This window comes from Lontra canadensis, unplaced genomic scaffold (genome assembly GCF_010015895.1).
Source record: "Lontra canadensis isolate GAN:19392208 unplaced genomic scaffold, GSC_riverotter_1.0 scaffold30, whole genome shotgun sequence".
Lineage (NCBI taxonomy): Eukaryota > Metazoa > Chordata > Mammalia > Carnivora > Mustelidae > Lontra > Lontra canadensis.
In genome coordinates, this window is record NW_022631024.1 from 7,748,785 (window position 1) to 7,769,483 (window position 20,699).

Consider the following 20,699-nt stretch of genomic DNA (forward strand, 5'->3'; position numbering starts at 1 on the left):
AGGCCTCCGTGAGGCCCGGACCTCATCGCAGCAGCAGACAGACTTCAGCCAAAATGAAGCTTGAAGGGGAAGGAAAATAACAAGCCACGGAAGACCCGACTCCTGACTCCAGCTGCCTCCCCTGCTCCCACCTGACTGCAGGCGGTGCACCCAGCTTCCTCCGCCACAGCTTCCCGGTGTTTCCAATGGGGCTCCCACGCCCCTCACAGGGGAGTAGTGAGGGTCCCGTTAAACTGTGGCCTCCGTCTGGTACCCCCCCTCCCGCCCCCAAGGAACTCTGCGAGGTCAGGCGCTCAAGGCACTAAACTCAGGGCTTTGCTGAGGATGCATGTTGGAACTCACCGTCTGGTCCTGCTGTGAACAGCGCAAAGGACCCCCTGCAGGTGATCTGAGCCCCTCCCTCCTCCCCCACGTCCCCTATTTTCAGGCAGCTGGGACGCCCCCCATGCCTTCTGCATGCAGCCCATGCTCTGCTTTCCCCTCCCCACCATGCTTCTGCCTCACCCACCCCACCCCCCACCCGCAGCGGAGACTGCTCCTCGCCTTAGTGACTTTCCTCCCCCCCCCCACAGGGATCCTCTGGATCTCAAAATATTTTAAGGCGGAGTTTAAATGTCACCTCTTCAGTGAAGCCCTCCCTCCCTGCTTCACCCAGTGGATCTGGGACCCAGTGCTCTCTCCGAGCGACTCTTCCGTATCAGTCTCAATGATGTACTTACTGACCTGCTTCCTGCACTGGACTGAGAGGCTCCTGAGGGGTGCACGTCTTACCTGTCCTCCCCAGCGTCCAGCCAGTGGAGGACAGGTGGGTCTCAGGAAGCCTTTGTTGAAACAGTGGCTGCGACCCACACTGTTAGAAGCAACCACGTGTGTCTTCCCCTCAGAAACAAGTGCGCAAAGGCACAAGTAATGGTTTAGTAGCAGCCTGTCCTCAATCCCATTAGCTCTGCACTCAACGAGCAGGGATGGAGATGTATTTGCTGGGACACCGGTGCTGAGGCAGAAGGTACCAGAACTTGCTGGGCCAGACCTTTACTTGTTACCCCCACTCGTCAAGGGAAAGCAGGTCTGTCTCCGTTGTGGACTGGCCATCAGCACCCCCGGGCGAGAAGCCCTGACACTTCTGGAGCCTGTCACGTGTGGCAAGGTGCCATGGCACATACAAAGCACTAGTATGTTCCCTTGTATTCGGGCCTTGTGAAAAGCCCGTGAGCTGGCCGGGGCCAGGGAGGGGCTGCCCCCCATGTTCAAATAAAGAGGCTCCGGCACAATGGGATACCAGGTTTGGGCCCAGGCTGGATCTGGGTTTTCTGATATGTTACGGGTGTTACACTAGGGAGAACAGGCAGGGCTGCTGACCCATTTTACAGATATGAACCCTGAAGGCGCGAGAAGTGAAGTCTACTGCAGCCTTGTGAGCAGAGGGCGAGTAAGCTGTAGGAAGGCTGGTGAGCAGAGGAGCGAGGCCCAGAGCCGGAGCCCTGGGCGGCCACACGAAGGCTCAGAGTCTCTGTGATGTGGGAGGGAGGGTCCCTGCAGGGACTGGCTGGGTGAGGCCTGCGCGGTGGGAAGACAAGTGTGGGCTGGGCCAGGCCAGGCCAGGCGGGCAGCAATGCTGGGGCTCCTGGCAGACGTTTCGGTGTGGCAGCCCCTTTGAGGTTGTCAGGACCCAGCACGGGAGGCAGGCTGAGGAGGCTCCCCCAGCACAGAGAAGAGGAGCCCGAGGCCCGGAGAGGGTGCTCCTGCCGGCCGAGGGGCATCCTCTGTGAGACTGATGGCACCGCCCAGGACTCGGCAGTGGGCTTTTCAGATCTGGCGCTGCTCAAACCAACTCCCACAACCAGGCACTGCATGAAAACTTCAACAGAAATAAAAACAATCTCTTTTTTTGGTTTTATACTTATTTAAAAGGACAACCTCTGCTCAGTGCCTCAGAGGCCCCAAACAGTCAATTGAAAGAAAGAAATACCCTGGTTAATTAGGTGACATGTGATTCAGGAAAGCGCTGAAGGCAGGGCCTCCGAGGGAGGGAGAGCAGAGGGTTTCTGACCCCCTCCTTCTCCCCCTCTCTTCCGGCTGCTCCCAGGAGCTGAGGGACCTGGTTTCACCTACAAGAGGCGAAGGGGGGTCCTGCCAGCGGAGGCTCAGGCCAGGGGCCCCCACAGGCCCCTGCACGCTGGGGAGCGGAGCTGCCAGATTTGGGGTGGCAGGTGTGGGGTGGGCCAGCTTGGCCACGTGGGGGCAGGGAAGGGGATGGAGGAACCTGGAGGCCACGAGGCTCCTGAATGTTTCTAGCTCCCCTGCAGCCCTAGGCCCCTCCTGTACTAGGAGGCTCAGACCTGGAGACTTTCTGGGCAGGAAGGAACCTCAAGGTCTTCGAACCCAGGTCCCAACCTGATGCTGCCCCACCCTCCCCACTCCAGCACAGGGACCTTGCCGTCCAAAGAGCTGCTTTGCTCAGAGAGCTTCTCTCCTCCTCCCCATGCTCACCATCCCTGCCCCAGCCCCGGTCCCTCTTCCCTCCCAGTCTCAGTCACAGGCTGCTTCAACATGCAGGGCTGGAGGGGCTCCCAGGCTTCAAGCATCACTGTGGTCGGTGCAGAGGACAACAATCTACTGCCTCCTTCCAGACCTTTGTGGCCCAACCCAGGGCCCCGCCACCACCAAAGCTGAGGGCGAGCCACGGTCCATCTGTCAGTCCTGCTCAGATCATGCCGGCCCAGCCCAGCATGGTGCCTGGGATCTTGGGCGCCATGGACAGGCCCTCAGTCAGCTTACAAACCCTGCAGCGTACTCTGGTGCTCCCTCGGGGGTCGGGGATGGCTGGCACGGCCCTCCCTGCCCTAAGTACTTGTCTCCACGATGCACTTGAGGAACATGGTGTCATCCTTCACGTAGGCATGCTTGGGTGACTGCAGCCTGTTGAGGGGGAAGAAGAGTGGGCAGCCGCTGGCCACGTTGGTCTCACGCTGGGGCCGCTGGAAGGACGCGGAGCTCAGGTCGGGCCGGAAGGCATCGATGGCATGCTCGCGGTTGTTCTGGTCCAGCAGCATGAAGGTGACCTGTGTGGCCGGGGGCAGGGGATGGTCAGGCTCTGGGTAGCAGCAATGAGGGACCCCCATACAGCCCCTCTGACCCCAGCTTAGGCTGATCAGGAGCCAAAGAAACAATATAATGCCTGCGTTTGGCATGTGGCAAGGCCCCCAGGGATGGAAGTCTTCCAGGGATAACCTGTGAGTAGGAATCAGATTTTCTATCCACCAGGAAAGGGGGAATTCAGAGCTACGCTCCATTCTGGTTGGCTGCTGGGGACTGAAGGTGGGACCAGGCACTGGCAAGGAGGCCAGACTCCATAACCTACGATGTCCCTTCCGGCTCTGGAACATCTGACCCATCAGCTACAGCTAGGATCTCCCAGGATAAGGTAGAGGGACAAGAACAGGAAGGCCTTCTCCGGGGGGCAGGGTGGGGAGTCTGTCAACCTGTGTCCTAAAACATGCATGCGTACCCCGAGACGCCAAGGCTCTCAAAGCGACACAGATCCCCTTCTCTGCCGCATGTCCCTGAAACACCCATGGCGACCATGCTGGTTCTCAGGCTGGGCTGCACTTTTGCAGGTCCTGGGAAGGTTTCAAAAACCCTGATGCTCAGGCCTCACCACACACTGGAAACCCAGCCGTTGGGTATGTTAAAACCCTCCCTGGCAGGTCTGGGAACCCCTGACCCTAGTGACTCATATCCAGACCACTGTGGCATCCCCACCCTGTCCCACCTGCTGGCCCTTATCTCCCTCCATCCTAGCCGAGGCCTGTGTTCTTGGCCCCACCCCATCCTTCCCCTCCCCCCCTTGCTGGTGCAGGGGCAGGGAGGGCCTCCCCGCTACTGTCATCCTAAATATTTTAAATAGATTTTGTTTATTCGAGCAGTGTTTGGTGCCCAGTTCAAGTGAATGGGAACTCTAGAGACTGCCCACCTGCCCTCTGCTCCCACACAGCCTCTCCTCCCCTGGCCGGCACCCCCCAGCCCAGTGGTACATTTGCTACTAGCGATGAACAGGTCAGAGTCACCTGAAGTCCACAGTTCACCTCTGGGTCTTATGCTCCGTACCCAGAATTCTAGCACACGGAAGAGCTTCACTGCCTGAAAAATACGCCGCTCTCTGCCTCCCCGCAGCCCCTGGCAACTACTGATCTTTCTGGTCTCCACGGTAGTGCCGTTCCCAGACCGTCCCAGAGCTAGGACCACGTGGTCTGTGCATGTCCTTCCGGACTGGTTCCTTTCACGAAGGGTGAGGCCTCTCCGGGTCCTCTGGGTCTCTGCACGGCCTGACGGCTCCTGTGTTCTTAGCACTGACGAGATTCTGTCGTCATGCCTGCAAATCATGCCTCCATGCACCCAGTGAAGGGGAGTCTGGCTCCTTCCATGTTCTGGCAATTATCAGCGAAGCTGCCGTAAGCACTGGTGGGCAGGTTCTTGAGAACCAAAGTTTTCAGCTGATCTGGGTAAAGGCCAAGGAGGGTGGCTTTGAGGTCAGAGGGAGGAGAGTATGTTTCGTTTTGTCAGAAACTGCCAAACCGTCTCGGGTTCCGGCCGGCCGTGACTGGGAGTTTTGGCTGTTCCACAGCCTCACCAGCCTCTTGTGTTGTCAGGGTTCTGGCCATTCTCACAGAGTTGTTGTGGCATCGGCCTCCTTCCCTTTCTCTGAAAACGCTGTCAGTTCAGGCTGGCCCACAGCACCTCCTCCAGGCAGTTTTCCTTATTCACCCCATCATGTGAATTTCACTGCTACACGCCTTCCTGGGGGCACTGCTCCAGGCCTGTTAGCCCCTGGACTCATGATGCCCATCGATACTAGATATGGACTCAGGATCTTGTTTTGTAAAAGGTGAAACCGAGAATGCAGAGAAGACCAGGACCCGGGCTCGCCCCTCCCCTGCCCAGTCCGTACCTTGTTCCGGAAAGGCCAGGGCAGCAGAGCATCGTACTCCCCTCTCATGATCACGATGAAGAGCGACAGGTGGGTCCTCTTCCCTGTCCCGTCCCCATTCAGGTAGAGGCGCAGACACAGCTTGTAGCCATACTTGGCCGTGTAGAAAGCTGAAATGTGGAAGGCAGAGTCAACACCGACGGAGCTGGACGGTGTCGCCCGCGCAGACCAGGGAACCGGGACCTATGGTTAGGCAAGCCCAAAGTCAGTGGCTCAAAACTAAGAAATCTGGGGCTGGAGTGCAGCTCTCTTCTTAAGAGAGTGGCAAGGAGGCCCAGCCAGGCTCTTGGAGATCATCTAGCCCAGGGGCTCTCAACCAGCCTTCCAAATCACAGAATGCCGGGCCCAGAGTTTGACGCACGAGTGCCGTGGGAGAGGCCCGAGAACAGGCATCTCTAACGGGGCGGTGATGCTGCTGACCCTGTCCCACACCTGTAACCCACCTGCATTTCGCTTCGGGGAAACCAAGCCCAGTGAGGGGAAGTGGCTGGGCCCGGGCTCAATGTGCTGAGGGCAGAGCCAGAATTAGGACTCTGGCCTCACAACGCTGACTTCTTTCTACCGCCCTAGGCCAAGCGGCCCCAACCACTGCAAGCTGGGGGAGCCTGGGGCAGCTCACACGCCCACCAGCTGCCTTGGCGAAGGCCCCCAGGGGATGAATCACATACCAACCCCCCTCGCTGATTACGAAGAGTGGCCTGCGGCGACAGAAAGGGCCATGCAAGTGTGGGTGCCAGTGGCTGTCACCACAAGGGCCCCTTTGGAAAGGGCTGGGCGGGCCAGGCTGGGGGAGCAGGCAGGAAGAGGGGGAGGAAGGACGGGTTGACAGTCTGACTCATCTGTCCCCTTACATTTTGGTGGAACAGGAAGTCAGAGACACTGCTTCTTTTTTTTCCTCTTTGGAAAGAAGGGCGGGGTGGGGAGGGCACTGGGGGGGAGGCAAGGCCACCCCAGGAAGGGTGCTGCTCCCAAGGGCAGGGGCCTGGCAGCGGGAGGCAGCCCTGCTCTGCGGCTTGGGGCAAAGGCCCGGGCCTGCCTGGATCCCGGCCCTGGGGCCGAGGGACAGGAAGGGTGTGAAGCCCGGGGAAACGTGCCAGGTTCTGAAAATCGTCATCCACAGAAATCCTCCTAACTTACTTAGATGCGTACATGTGAGACAAGAGGAAAAGCACACAGGTTTGAGAATTTTATGAATAGATACATACATCATTACGTCAGTGGAGACCAATGAACTAAGAGACACATGAACTGGGGCGCCTGGGTGGCTCAGTCAGTTAGGTGTCTGCCTTTGGCTGAGGTCATGATCCCGGGGTCCTGGGATCAAGACCCGCAATGGGCTCCCTACTTGGTGGGGAGACTCACTCTCTCTCTCCCTCTGCCCCGGCTCGTGTGCTCTTTCTTTCTCTTTCTCTCTCAAATACATCAATCAAATCTTTTTTTTTTTTTTTAAGAATTTATTTATTTGACAGAGAGAGATCACAAGTAGGCAGAGAGGCAGGCAGAGAGAGAGAGGGAAGCAGGCTCCCCGCTGAGCAGAAAGCCCAATGCGGGGCTCGATCACAGAACCCTGAGATCATGACCCGAGTCGAAGGCAGAGGCTTAAACCACTGAGCCACCCAGGTGCCCCTCAATCAAATCTTTAAAAAAACCCAAGAAACAAGAGAAAAATCCGAGTAACTACTCCTTTCACGACAGGGCGCCAGGTCCTGGGGGCCCCAGAGACGAACCACACGGATTTTCCCGGTGCTCGCTCACACCCCACTCACGACCTACAAGTGTGTGTGTCGCTTCATTCTCCTCTGGCCCTACTGCAGACCCTGGAGCTCTGAGGGCGGGGGTCCTATGGGGAGTGCCCATGGGGGGCATCCTCTGTGACCCTCTCATTTCCATCAGGACACTCCCTCTGCCACATCGAGATCGGCAGAAGTAGACAACAATCGTATTCCTATTTGCAGAATATGGCTGATGTCAGGGAGGCAGAAGGCCTGCCCGATTCAAGCCGCCCACGCTCCATGGGGCTGAGTGGGGAGCCTGTCACCTCCACGACCCCGGCATGGTAGGTGGCCGGGATATCACAGAGCTGGCCGCTGTCCCTGCGGGTTTCCCGGGCCCAGGGAAGCCTGCCTCCCCATGCCGGGCTGCGCCCCTGGGGTGCTGGTACCTGGGGAGAAGAGGCTGACGGTCCTGCCACAGGCTGACTCGTGGCAGCGCCTGGTGACATTGGTGATCTTCCAGAGGAAGGTGCCATCGAAGGAGGCCTCCTCCATGAGGCGGAGGCCCTGCTCCAGCTTGCCCAGGGCCTGGTCTTTCTGAGCTAGCGTCTGCTGCAGCTCCAGCACCTGTGGGGAAGCCCATTCAGTGGGGGACACCAGAGCACAGCGTGGGGACGGGGTGGGGTTACGGAGGTTATGGAGGTGACAGAGTCAGCTCTGCCCCCAATATGCCTTCCTGACCACGCCTCCCTCATGGATCTCTCTGTGTCTGTGCCGTCCCTCCCACCTGGACCTCTGTGGCCTCTCTTCTCCCCTGGGCAACTCCTCTTCATCCATCAGGAACCTGGCTACGGAGCCTTCTTCTGGGAAGCCTCCCACTACCGCCCCAGTTCCGCGGGTCTCTCAGCGGTGTTCTGCAGGGCACTTCCTGAAGTTTCTTAAGACACGGCTTTCTGCCCTTCCTACCAGAGAGGCAGTTTCCCCTAACAGAGGCTGCGCCCATGCTCATTTCCTCTCTGTCTTCAGGCCTTGCACGATGCACGTGGGACCAGAGTCAGGAAGGTTCTTGACACACTGAAGGCATGGCTGCTGGCCTTGGGGAGCCCTCCTCGCTGGGGCAAGCATTACATATGTAACGGGTACACTCCCCACTGACATTTGAAAAAACACAGACTTATTCTTGGGTGTGCTTAGGTCGGGAGGGCAGGCGTAGCAGTGAGCATCCTTAGAGGAAACTGAATCCCTGATTTTCCCGATGGGAAAGCTGAAGTTCTGAGAGGGGAAGTGACTTGCCCAGACCCACAGAGCAAGTTAACGGTGGAGCTGGAACTAAAATCCAAGCCCAGCACAACATGAGACTGACAGAATGTTGCTGGACAGGGAAAAAAGAAAAGAAAAGAAAAGAAAAGAATATTAACATGATGACAGCTATATTAGGAAAAGTATAAGCTCCAGAACAAGGGAGGACATTGTCCTGCTCAACCAAGAACTTTCCGGTAGATGGATTTTCTGGAGTTGGTCTAGGACCATCACTGTGAGCGTGTGGAATCCTTTAGAGACTGAGCCACAGCCCATGAGGACAGCATGAAGACGGCTGCTCTGAGGAAGGGGTGAAGGCACTGGGGGTGTTGAGCTTCAAGAAGGAAATACACAGGGACCGCTTCTCTCTGAAGGGCTTCCACAAGGACTGGAAGGCAGTAGTTTTCAGTAGGCCCTGAAATGCAGGGCCAGGAACAATGCCGGGAAGACACAGAGAGGCTGATTTTAGTTCAGTGTAAGGAAGCAGCTTCTCATTGTGAAAAACGTCCCCCGGTGGAACGCAATGCTTGGGAAGGGAGGACCCTATCACACAGGAGGTCCAAGCAAAGCAAATGAAGCACACCGGGCCGGGGAGCTTGACCTTGGCTGTCACCTGGGATTCAGTGCTCTTCCTCGAGGGTCTTGGAACACGGACAGATACCATTTGGGGGGGGGGGGTAAGGGGGAGGCATCCACTCAGCAGGGAGAATGTTCGGAAGGAAGGCTGCCAGTCCACTGCTCTAGAGACAGGAGGGGGCCCAGGGTCCCCCGGAGCCCACCTTGAAGGGAGCTTGCCTCCCACGCTCACCCGCTGTTCCAAGCTCAGGATGTGCTCGCGGTCGAGCTGACTCTGGTTGATGGAGGCGGCCAAAGCCAGGTGGGAGGCCTCCACCTCCTTGTTGAGGACGGCGACGATGTTCTCGAACACACGCAGCTTCCCCTCCAGCTCAGCCAGGAGCTTCTCCATCATGAAGTACTTCAGGGTCTGCTCCTCCTGGCTCTCGGCGTGGGGCGCCCGGTAGCAGTCCACTTCCAGGTCCCCCGCCACCTCCACGGCCGCCTGCAGCTGGAGGTCTGACAGATTCTGCTCCAGGGCCATGGGCCCGGACCCCAGGCCCACACCCTGCTGGGCCTTCCACTGCTTCAGGAACCCCAACAGCAGGTTCAGGTGGGCGGTCTGGGAGGTGACCTCATGCTCCTGCAGGAGCTTTGGGCTCCCCTACCAAGAGAGCGGGGCTGGTCAGTGAAAACGGAGGAGGTTGAGGAGAACTAGGGAGTGGGGGAGAGTTCAGCTACCCAAAGGCTGCCAAGGAAAGTCAAGTCCATTTACCCAGCAAAGGGGAAGATGCTTTGTGTGTCACAAGAGGGGTCTGGACCAGCACCCTGGCATCAGACATGCCCAGGGTGAGCCGTGTGTGTCGCAGTCTCTGGAGCAACAATTCTGCCCTGCCCGTGAGAGCAGTGTTTATTCAGGACCACGGAGAGGGGTGGGGGGGGCCGCATATTTTAGTGACGCTACAGTGGTCAGGTGAGACATTCAGAAGAACTTTCCTAAGTATGGAGATGATTTATAGTGGGATTTGTTGCTCTGAAGAGCCATTAATGTAAGGGACATCCAGAGCTCTGGGACTGCAGCGGCCCCCTCTCCTTTCTCACATCCAGATGCTTACCTTGTAGGAGCAGCCAACACTAGCAAAGGGGCACCCAGCTTCAGCCTCAGCCGCCTCAGGGTGATCCTAGAAACAATAATTGTCACCAGATGTTATGGGGGTCCCCAGTGGCCACCACTGGGGCTCTCTGCCAAGCATGAGGCTCCACCGGGGCAGGAGCTGGGCTGGCCCACGTGACTTAGCACATGCTGTTCCTTCTCTGCCTGGCTGACTCCGTTCTACCTTTCGAGCCATCAGCCCTTCTGGGACGCCTCCTTTAACACAGGATCAAGACCTCTGCTGTGATCCTGGGCTGCTGTCTCTTCTCTGAGGATATGTCCCACCTGGCTTTCCAACCATCATTCACTCTTTGGTTGCCCCCACTGGGCTGGGGGATCTTTGAGGGTCAGAGCTGTGTTCCCAGGATGTGGCAGTGTTTATTACAGAGGAGACACTTGGGACATGCTGGCGGCATGACGGGGCACCTCTCACTGCCTGAAGCCCAGGGGGGGCTCTCCTCACAATTCCCATCTGCTTCCCTCCTCGGCCATCCACCCGTGACTGACCGAGGCACGTCTGCTCTGCACTGCTGTCCCTTCCAGAAAAAGGACAGCCTGAGGGCAGCAACACAGACGGGATTCAGTATTCAACAGCAACTAGACAATAACGTTAACCTGTTTATAGGTCTGAGGAGCTCACAAAATGCTTTCATGATCACACTATTTCCCGGGCCCCCAATGACACCGCGAGGATGGCAGAAGAGGTTTTTTTTTTGTTCCCATTTTACCGATGAAGAAGCAAGGCTGACAAAGGGGAAGAAATGTGCCCAAGAAGGAAGAGCGAGGGAGCTGGCCACAGGGCACTCACAGTCCCACATCAGAGCACGGTCTCTTACCAAGGATAAGCCCATGGGAGATCGGTAGAAAATTTTTTCCAAAACGCATTATTTAGAAGGGGCTTGTATCCGGAATATATAAAGAACTCTTACAATTCAACAAATAAGACAAGCCACCTAATAAAATGACCAAAACAATGAACAGATACTTCCCAAAAGGCACTATTTAAATGACAAATAAGCCCATGAAAAGATACACAACATCACTAGTCATCCCAGAAATGCAAATTACAACGAAATACCACAGGGAAATACACTACTGACTCAGGAGATGGGCAAAAATGCAAAAACGAATGATAACATCAAGTTTTGATGAGGAGGTAGAGGAACTTGAGAACACAAAATGGAACAGCCACTTTGGAAAAATTAATGCACGTGTATCATAAAGTTAAATCATACTTAAAAAGCAACTTTCTTACAAACCATGCCCATATGGTGAGCATACCACCCACACATTCTGTCCCTAGAAATCGACCCGAGAGAACCTGAAACGCACATGTGTGTGTGTATGTGACGTTCACAGTAGCGTTATTCGTAACAGCCCCAAACCGGAAGCAATCCAGATATCCACCAAGCGGTGAATGGAAATGCAGAGTGTGCTCTGTCCGTGCTGTGCAACGCTCCCTGGCCATCAGATGGAGGAAAATATGAATACATGTGGTAACACGGAGGAACGTCAAAAGCAATACTGCTAAATCAAAGAAGTCAAGCTCTACAAGAAGTCAAAGACTACACGCTAGGACTCTGTTCTTATGAGATTCGAGAAAAGAAGTCGAGTGACAGAAAGTAGATCTGTGGCTGCCTGGGGCTGCCGCTGGGGAGATGGCCTAGCCCGGGGCACAAGGAGGTTTTTTCCAGCATGGAAACATTCACCCCCTGTGCTGTAGCAGTCCCACAACTGTACACATTTCCTGGCATCCATCCAACGGTACGCTTAAAGAGCAGTGGATTTTATTGCTATGCAATAAAATCTTGATTTTCCAAGGGCTTTTTTTTTTTTAAATGCTCTCATGGGGGCAAAAAGAAGGCAGATTTGGATGCAAGGGGTGGGTAGAGAGGTATTTCGGGCTGATCAAGTATAAAGCCACCCTAGTTATTACTTTTTAAAAGTAAAATAAGCAAGAGCTGTGGGTTTAATGAGTACCGCTGGTTTGGGGCACAGAGCAGAGCTCAACAAACGGCTGCCCTCCCCTTCACCCCCTGCCCTGGGCTTCCAGCACAACTTGTTCCTGACAAGGAATAGAACACAGATGTTTCACTGGGGCGGGGGCAGAGGGCGGCCTTGGCAGAGACCGTGCTGGCTTTGGGGAACAGCCGTGATGCAGCCTCTCCTAGCAGGTGGGAGAATGGGGAGGACCAATGGCCAGCTGAGGCTTGGCTGTGGACCTGGTTCCTGGGTGAACGGACCAGGGTAAGTTCCTGGGCTCGAAGCCTGAAGGGAGTCCCAGTGGGGGAAGGCGGTGCAAGTGAGAAAACTGAGGGCGGAATTGGAGAGATCCCTGCAGATGGAGGGGCCCGTGTTCTTTTGGCTGCAGAGCCCTGCTGGTGTCCCGAAAGCCCACTGCAGCCTGGAAAGCCCAGTCTGGATGTATTACGATGCGTGGATGGGGGTGTGGGCCACGGCCGGCCTCCAGTGGCTGATGGAGAATGGGCAGGGTGACTTGGGAGGACCTCAGAGGTCAATGTAGCCAGCCCTGGAGTCAGCCTGGAGGAGTGCAAAGCCCATTTCAGTCACTTCACACGCTAGCTGTTTGGTCCTAGGAGACTTGTTAACCTCTCCCCGCCTCAGTTTCCTTATCTGCAAAATAGGGATAATAGGACCACCCCCCCACCGCCATGAAGTTGCAGGGATCACGTAGGACAATATTCTTAAGTGCTGGCATTACTTACTACTACTGTAACAAAATACCACAAACTTAACAGCTTCGAACAATACCATTTTATTATCTCACAGGTCAGGAAGGCAAAGCCTTCACGTCAAGGTGTCCATGGGATCGTGTTCCTTCTGGAGGCTCTAGGGAAGACTTCGTTTCCTTGCTTTCTCCAGGTGGAGGTCACCTGCATCCCTTAGCTCACGGCCCCTTCCTCCATCTGCACAGCCTGCAGGACAGCATCTTCCAATCTCTCCGGCTCTGACTTTCTTGCCTCCCTCTTATGAGGAGCTTTGTGATGACCCTGGACCCCCCTAGATAATCCAGGATCATCTCTCCATCTCAATTTAATCCTTGATTTAATCACCTCTGCAAAGTCCCTTCTGTCATTGTTATGGGCAGAGTTGTATCCCCCAGCTCATCTGTTGGGAACCACCCCCCCAAGAACAGGACATTTGGAGATTTGGAGACAGGGTCTTTACAGAGGTGGTGGAGTTAAAACGGGCAGCAGCACGGCCCTCCTCCGATAGGACTGGTGTCCTATCGAATAAGAGAATACCAAGGGAGGACAATACGATGATACCAAAGAAGGCAGCATCTCCTTTCTCCGGGAGAAAGGCCTTGGACAAAACCCACCCTTGCCTGTGGCTTCTTGCCTCCAGAACTGTGAGAAAAGACATTTCTCTTGTTCCGCTACCCAGTCTGAGGTGTTTTATGATGGCAGCCGGAGCAGACGAATCCAGCCATGGAAGGTAACATAGTCACAGGTTCTGGGGGTTGGTTGGGAGATGGGACAGCTTTGGGGAACACCATTCTGCCTACCACAGCACTCAATGTTAGCCACAAGCAGTAGCTATGGGAGTATATTATTCGTATTTTTATTCCATGGATTAAACAGTGCCCTTGGGATATTTTTTTTTCTCCCATGACTCTCATATGTATGCTTCTCATTTAATTTTCCCCACTTGAACTTTTTTTTTTTTTTTTAAGAATTATTTATCTGCGAGAGAGGGAGAGGTTGAGCAGGGAGAGAGGCAGGAGGAGAGGAAAAGGGAGAGAATCTTCAAGCACACACCCCACTGAGCATACAGCCTGATGCAGGGCTTGATCACAGGACCCTGATATCATGCCCAGAGCCAAAATCAAGTGTTAGATGCTTAACTGACTGAGCCACCTAGGCGCCCCTCTCACATCTTGAACTCTTAATAACTAATCCTATAAAACCCTATTTTGCCACTGGATTTCCTTGGGGAGGTGAGGAACATCTTAAACCTGTTTGTATTTAAACTGGACCAAAGCATTCTTGTGTGTTTTTCATATGACCCCTGCAGTGACCTCTGGAGGCAGGCAGGCTGGGATTAGCTTCCTCCCAGTACAGATGGAGAACTGAGGAGGGGCCAGGCTGTGGTCACAGGAAGCGTGAGCACCGAGGACCCACCTGGACCTGGGTCTGCTGGTCAAGTTACGAGACCTTACAAGGGTCTGCCGCTTTCTCAGCAGCTGGGCGAGCTCGACCCCGGCAGATCTCACAGCGCCGTAAGGAGGAGCTCAGAGGCTTTGCTTCTTGTGAAAGTGGGAATTCGAAGCTCAGGGATGGCCAGGGGCTTGCAGGGGGTGGTGCCAGTTCAGGGCAAAGGCAAAGTAGCGGCCGGGGACCTACAGTCCATGACCGGGGTCCTTCCTCCCAACCGGGGAGTCCTTGCCTTACCCGAAGGGTGGGGACGGAGGGGTCGGGAGAGGGAATCAGGCCAGGGCCGCAGAGGAAGAATGGGGCATCTGTCCTGGGCCAAGCCTGGTCTGTCTGGTGCCGTAAGTGACCCCTGCGAGCGGCCTCAGGGCTTGCAAACTGCTAAAAATAAAATCCACAGTGGAATTTTCTCCCAGGAGGAAACAGAAACAGAAAACAAAATCCCAGCCCTGAGGGAACACTTGTCCTTCTGTGTCCGGGGGTGTGTGCTATGCTCGCCAGGCCCTTTGTGATGGGGTCAGCAGGGGGTCCCATCAAGAGGTCCCCCACCCTCCACTAGGGGACCTGTGCACTCCGGAGAATGTGAGCACAAAGAGACTGACCCCATTGACCCCACTGCCACCCTGGACATGGAGGCTGGCTCGGGTCCTGCTTGGGGATCACCTGGGGCTGAGGGAAAGGTCCTTCACCATGACAAGGGGGATCTAGTCAGTCTGTGTCTGCCTGCCAGCTCCTGCCCTCTTCTGTGCCATTGCCTGTTTCCTCTCTGGCAACTCCTGCCCAGCTCAGTGGCCACCTCCCCCAGGAAGCACTGCCTCAGTGTCCTAGGTGAAAGCACTCTTGCCCATTCCTGTTTTTCCGTAGCACCTGGTGGACTCCAGATCTCAGGGCTGACGGTGTTACTTAAACCTGCATACAACACTTGGGGTGACCCACCAAGAGAGGGTGCCACCGGCTGAGGAGGCAGGGTCTGGAACCTGGGTCTGCCTCCCCGTTATGGTAGGACGTGGATCCAGGCACACCCTCTCACTAAGCCTCAACATATTACCTAAAGTCTAGGCAAAACAGGGATATGACCGCCACCCATGACCCAGGATGTCACAGGATCGACACACTTCAAGGGACGCCAATAAAGGGGAGAAAGAGTTATCCCAAATGCACAGAGACCGGGGACAGACTCAAGAGGGACATGGTCAGTGTCCTCCCACAGATGCGGGCATGCTTCGGGAAGGCTGACTGACTTGCCTCTCATGGCCCCAAGAGAAACAGACTCCAACTCAGTACAAAGAGGAACACAGCGCAAGCATTAGAGTCCCTTTGGTCAAAGAACTTGTCTCACGGGGTCACAAGCCTGTGGCTTATTGGAAGCCACTGGCATCAGAGGCCAGCTTGCTTCTGGCCTCCTCGAGTGATCTCTGAGGCAAGAGAGTGAAGCAAACAATCCCCCTCGCAGGGTCGCAGGCACACAGAATTGTATGTTATTTTCCAGGCCCTGATTGTTCCTTATTCCACTGTCACTTCTAGAGGAAGGTCATTCCAGGCGAGAACCTGGCCTCTAACTAGGTCAGCAGTGATCCTTTAATATCTGGGTCTTAGAGTAGCTCCCAAGTCCACGGCTGTGAGCGTTTGAGAGAGATAGTCATCTAATGAACTCAGAGGCTGAGGACAGGTTGATAAGCAGATGGCATGGGAAAAGGCCACAAGGCTGGACGCCTCTGGGGTTGACTGGGCCAGCCTCTGACCACCCCGCGCCCCCATTCCCCAGGTTGTTCTGCATGCACAAACTTCAGAATGACCACATATGCAAAGGATTGACTTCTAATCAGCTGCTTTCCTTTGCTCAAAAGTCCCCCAAAGTTCCCACTGGGGTCAGGAGCCAGAGGAGTCTCTGGTCTTTCCGGTCTGCGGCTCTGAGCGGGTGTGAGACCACTGGCTCACACCGCATCCCCACCCCCGCCCCGGCTTTTTCCTGGGCACAGGGCGGGGGGGAGCGTGAAGATCACACCAGGTGGAAGCCAGGGCGAGAGGCCTGCTGCGGCCTTTGCCCCCCTAGAGGCAGCACCCACTCCCACCCTGAAGGCTGTCAGAGCACCTGTGATTCTACCATCGGAATCACTTCATTTGATTTCCGGCAACAAGCTTCCCACTGCGCTCTGCAGGGCTCCAGGAGCTGCCAGAGCCCCTCAGGGGCGGGGACAGCAGAAAAGGAGGGGGTGCCAGGCTCTCCCTTAATCCGAGCACCTGTACTCTCATCGGATTTCACATTCACCAAGATGAAAAATTAAAACCACTGGATTACAAGATGGAAAAGAGCTCTTCCCTCTATTACCTGAGATTTGTACAAAGAAAGTGCATTAATTTTGTTAAGAGGAAAAAATAAGACAAATTGGAAACAATCTTCCTGGAGCACTCGAGCAGGCAGGAGCCTCAGAAGGCAGGGAGCAGGCGGCCTCCCCTTTGCAGGTGGAGCACAGTGGCCCATACCGAGAGCTGCGTACGGTCGGCTGGCTCTCACGTTAGCTCCCTGAGACGTGCAGACGGGGAGGCCTGGGAAGCCATTCCACGGGTCAGTTTGACCAGTTAGCTCATAACCATGCGGCCGAGTGCAGAGTTCTGGGAAAATGCATGGGGTCCTTACTGTTACTCCCTTGAGGGCCCACCGGGGAGGGGCTGCTGAGAAGAGGATGGGAGAGCCCTCAAGGCCAGCTCTGCTGGGGGCAGGAAATTCCTCCAGCTCTCTGAAGGCGGAGGGGGGGGGGGGGAGGCCAGAACAGAGAAAAGAGAAGGTGTGAAGACTTGTCCGCCTCTGGCTTCCTTGCAGCCAGCCTCGGACAGGTCAGCCGGACATCACAGGTCCTGGACTGGCCTTGTAGGACCACCTGGGCTTCTTCATTTCACAGGTGGAGAAACAGGCACGAGCACGATCTTGGCCTCATACAGAACGTACAATGCCGTCCCTGGACACCAGGCTCCTGGGTGCTGGGCTGTGGTTTCAGGGCAAGGAGGGAACTCAGGCTAAAAGCAGTCCCCAAGAGGGAGGATGGCCAAATGGTGAGATACAGGTCACTAGGGAGTTTTGTGCTGAGACTCCCCAGGCTAGATTTCGAGCAGCAGTTCTTACAGCTTTGGGCCAATATGAGTTTTTTGGTTTGTTTGTTTTTTTTAAATTGTTGGATGAACATGAAGATTGCCATTTTTTTTTTAATTTTACCAAGTAAAGACGTTATCAAAAATCCTATCATTGACTACCACCATCATTTTATTTGTACAACGACATGTATAGGGAGGATATAACCCCAGAACAAAGGCTGATTCTACAAATGATAAGGTTTCAGTTTTTAAAAAACTCACTACAATATCCTTACTTTTATCACTTTGTCACATCCTGGCAGGAACAGACCAGGTGTGGTTGGCCTGTGGGAGCCTCTGCCCTGGACAGACAGACCTGTGAGGGTTCTTCCAACTCGGAAGGGCTAGAGTTCTAGACCGTGACGCATGAGGATGTCTCTTTGGCCCCTCACACTGCCAAAGCCGTTTCTTATTCCTAGAAGCACAGCTTGGCCGAGCTCCAGAGGTGAGCTGAGAAGGATTTCTCCCTCTCTGAGGGCACACGGAGCAGAAAGAACTGTCTAGATCAAGAGGTGACAGACTTCGCCGTGAAGGGCCAGAGAGCAAACACTGGGAGCTGCATCTTCTGCTGCAACTACTGACCTCCACCGTCGCAGGGCCAAAGCAGCCATACACACCCTACATCAGTGAGTGTTTGGGGCTGTGTACCAATAAAACTTTATTTGTAGACACAGAAGTCTGAATATCATAAAAATTTTCATGTGTCACAAAATGCCGCTCTTCCGACTTTCTCAAACCATTTAAAATATAAAAACCATTCTTAGCTTGTGGGTCAGACACAACCAGGTGGCAAGCTGGCTTTGGCCCGCAGGCTGTGGCTTATAGACCCGGGGTCTAGACTGGTGTTCTCACCCTGAATCTGCTGCACATCAGAGAGGTGCCTTTGACAAGACACTCTGCCATGGTGAACAGCGGGGTCCTCACTGCTTACAAACTGAATTTAATCCCGACCCTGGACGACGGGCTGGTGTCTGCCTGGGACTTTGTGGGCAGCTGCCTAATGGCTTCAACCTCAACAAGAGGAGAAATTAGTCAAATCCCCTTTCCTGGCTGTGCCACGTACCTTCTCCTGAGACTGAAGGCTTCCCGGGCTTACAGACTGGGGGCCGTCCCCTCTGCATTTTGGACAGATCCGGTCCTCGCTGGTCCTGGGGACACATGAACAAAGCCTGCTGAGTGAAGCATTCATGACTTCCTGGGGCCACCTTCCATCCTGATGGCTCTAACAGCCTGGGCCTTGCTTGGGGTGGCAGCTGATGTCAGTAAGCCGGCTCTCCCCCATCCCAGACCCACCAGTCCCAAATCTCGGAAGTAATGGGTGTCCCCGATGTCTCCCGGGAGTTTGCTGTGAGCCTAGTTGGCAGCCAACTGACCTGGGGTGACCGGAGGCTGTCGTCACCCATACTTACCCCACTGAGGGGTCTATTTCTGTCTCACTGTGGAAACATCAATTATGCTGGATTATAAGGAACTGCCCCAGTTTCTGCTGGGAGAATGATGTAGCAATGTACTGCCTCACTTTTCTAAAATATGAAAGATTCTGAATTTCAAAATACATCTGACCCGAGGCGCTCAGATAAGGGATTGCCCATATGTGGCTAAATGTGCTCTTCTTGGCTTCGGGTCTCTGATTTTCAGGAATGACAGATGACCATAGTCAATCCAAAGAAGGGGGCTCAGAGAACCAACCCAGCTTCTTAACCAGGAGTGGGTGTCAGACCCTGAGCAGAGTGACACACGCCTCTCTGCGCTTTCAGAAAGTTCCCAAGTGTTGCCGAACCACAGCGAGAGCCATTGGCTCCTACCTACAGGCCCATCCTACCCAGGAGGAAAACAAGGCCCTGAGGACACGAGGACATGTGTGTTGGCCAAGAGCACACTGAGTCAGGAGCCAGGCGGAGCTCTTTTGGCCTCAGGCCTGGGTCCCTCCAACACCCAGAGAGAGCTCCATCCCCTGCTCTGGCACGTTTTAGAGGAATGGGGAGGAAAGCCAAGAGACCCATGGCAAGAGCCTGAGATGAACCCAGAAACATCAGCTCAATGGTACAAGCAGTCAAGCTTTGCTCCTCGCTCCCCCAACTCCCCACCTGACTTGTCCACAGCCACCTCCTCTCCCCTCCTCGGAGCAGCCCCTGTCAGAGCCTTTGAAATTCACAAGTCTGCCTGATTCAGTTTTCCCACCTTCTGATGCTGTAAAACCCCAAACAAAGGTCACACTGGGGGCGCATGGCAGACACTAGGAGCATATCTGCCAGGAATCTGACCTGGGGCAAGCGGACTTAATCTCTCTATTGGGCCTCCTTGTCCCCATCTGTAAAATAGGCGAATAACAGTATCCACCTTCCCAGGCTCCTCCGACGATCCAGGGAAACCGCGCTTAGCCTACAGTAGGTGCATAATAGTTGCTTAAGATGGGATGCTGATGATCATATTAATGTCACACCTGAGATATTCATATTGTACATATAAACATACATATTTTTACATATTCTATACAAAATGTATGATCATATATATTCTATACACATATAAAATGTGTACATAAACACGTATTTATATAGAGACATGCAATTTAATATACTATATGGATAAATCTAGCTGTGTGTCCCCTTTGAAAGGGTTGCCAGCGAACGGTACAAGATGATGCGTGCTATCATGGAAGCAGATGGACTTTACAGCAGCATTTACCAAGGGAGCGTCTACTCATTCTTCTAAGAACTTTTCCACATACTGTTGGTTGGGCCTTGTACCAACCCCGGGAGGTAGCAACCAGCTCTGGAGGGCTCTTACAGACAAAAAAGCTGAAGCTTCAGGGTGCTAGACACACAGCACCAGGCCCCCCAGTCAGCCAGCGGCCCCAGTGAGGGCAGAGGTTCTCTCCCTCCCTCCACCCCAGCCGGCCTCTGCTGTGGGAGCGAACACCTTCCCGTGGCTACTGCTCCCGCCATCACTGGGAGGGCAGGAGCCAGGGACGACAAGGAAAGGGTGTGAAACAGGCCCAGTGAGGTGAAGTCACCTGCTGAAAGCCACCAGCTCCTCTCACCCTTGCCTCCCATCGGGGGCCCCTCCCTGACACCTTTTCCCCACCCAGCCCTGCTCTTCCAAGCCCTCACCTCACGTTCCCAGAGAGACAGGCGGCACAGCAGGGGGCCCTGGGCTCTGGTGGGTCCTGGCAGGCGGTGGGGGGGCACCCAAAGGGAAACTCGTTCTCATCGGGGGCCGGGCGGGGGCTGCTGGCTGGGCCAGAGGCCATCCTGGGGTCCCAGGTTGGCCAGGGGCTCCCGGTCTACGTGACGTGGGGAGGAGACCAGCTGTGGAAGCTGCTGAGGGGAGAGGTGAGTTCTGTCTGGCGAGCAGGAGTCTGATGACTTTATCTCTTCGTAGGCTTGTGTGGTTCAACGTCACAGCTGAGTCACAGCAGGGATGGGGCAGGAATTACCCTTTGTGGTGCAAAAAATCCCCTGGATGGTGACAGAAGGCTTTAGGAGTGTCCAGTCATTCTTTAAAGTGAGAGAGAAAAAGAAAACAAGTCAGAGAGAAAAAAGAAGTGGGCCCCAGATTTTCAGGAACTGCCATCAGAGTTTCCCTGTCTGAGCACCTTGGGCAGCTGCTGGCTTCCTCCTCCTCCTCCTCCTCCTCCCTGGGGACATTGGCAGAGAGTCACAGCTGGGGGCTCCTCTGTGTTCCCT

The 20,699-nt window shown here is 55.0% G+C and overlaps 1 protein-coding gene across 1 annotated transcript; it reads right to left on the minus strand.

Moving 5' to 3' along the window:
- Positions 1-1,624: 1,624 nt before the first annotated feature.
- TRAF1 (TNF receptor associated factor 1) lies at positions 1,625-20,641 on the minus strand. Its single transcript, XM_032865747.1, has 8 exons — positions 20,609-20,641; positions 20,124-20,510; positions 18,074-18,158; positions 9,669-9,734; positions 8,807-9,217; positions 7,149-7,326; positions 4,949-5,097; positions 1,625-3,062 (listed from the first exon to the last, which is right to left on the minus strand). The coding sequence occupies exons 2-8, from the start codon at positions 20,261-20,263 to the stop codon at positions 2,844-2,846; spliced, it is 1,248 nt and encodes a 415-aa protein (XP_032721638.1). The 5' UTR covers positions 20,264-20,510; positions 20,609-20,641; the 3' UTR covers positions 1,625-2,843.
- Positions 20,642-20,699: the final 58 nt, after the last annotated feature.

What these genes read in the sequence shown, in the direction of transcription:
- TRAF1 (XM_032865747.1), bottom strand. Translation starts at nt 20,263, where the DNA reads ATGGCCTCTGGCCCAGCCAGCAGCCCCCGCCCGGCCCCCGATGAGAAC. An exon ending in TGTCTCTCTGGGAACGTGAG is followed by an intron (nt 18,159 to 20,123) that starts GTGAGGGCTTGG and finishes ATGTGTCCCCAG; the next exon opens with GACCAGCGAGGACCGGATCT. An exon ending in TCCTGAGCTTGGAACAGCGG is followed by an intron (nt 7,327 to 8,806) that starts GTGAGCGTGGGA and finishes GCTTCCCCACAG; the next exon opens with GTGCTGGAGCTGCAGCAGAC.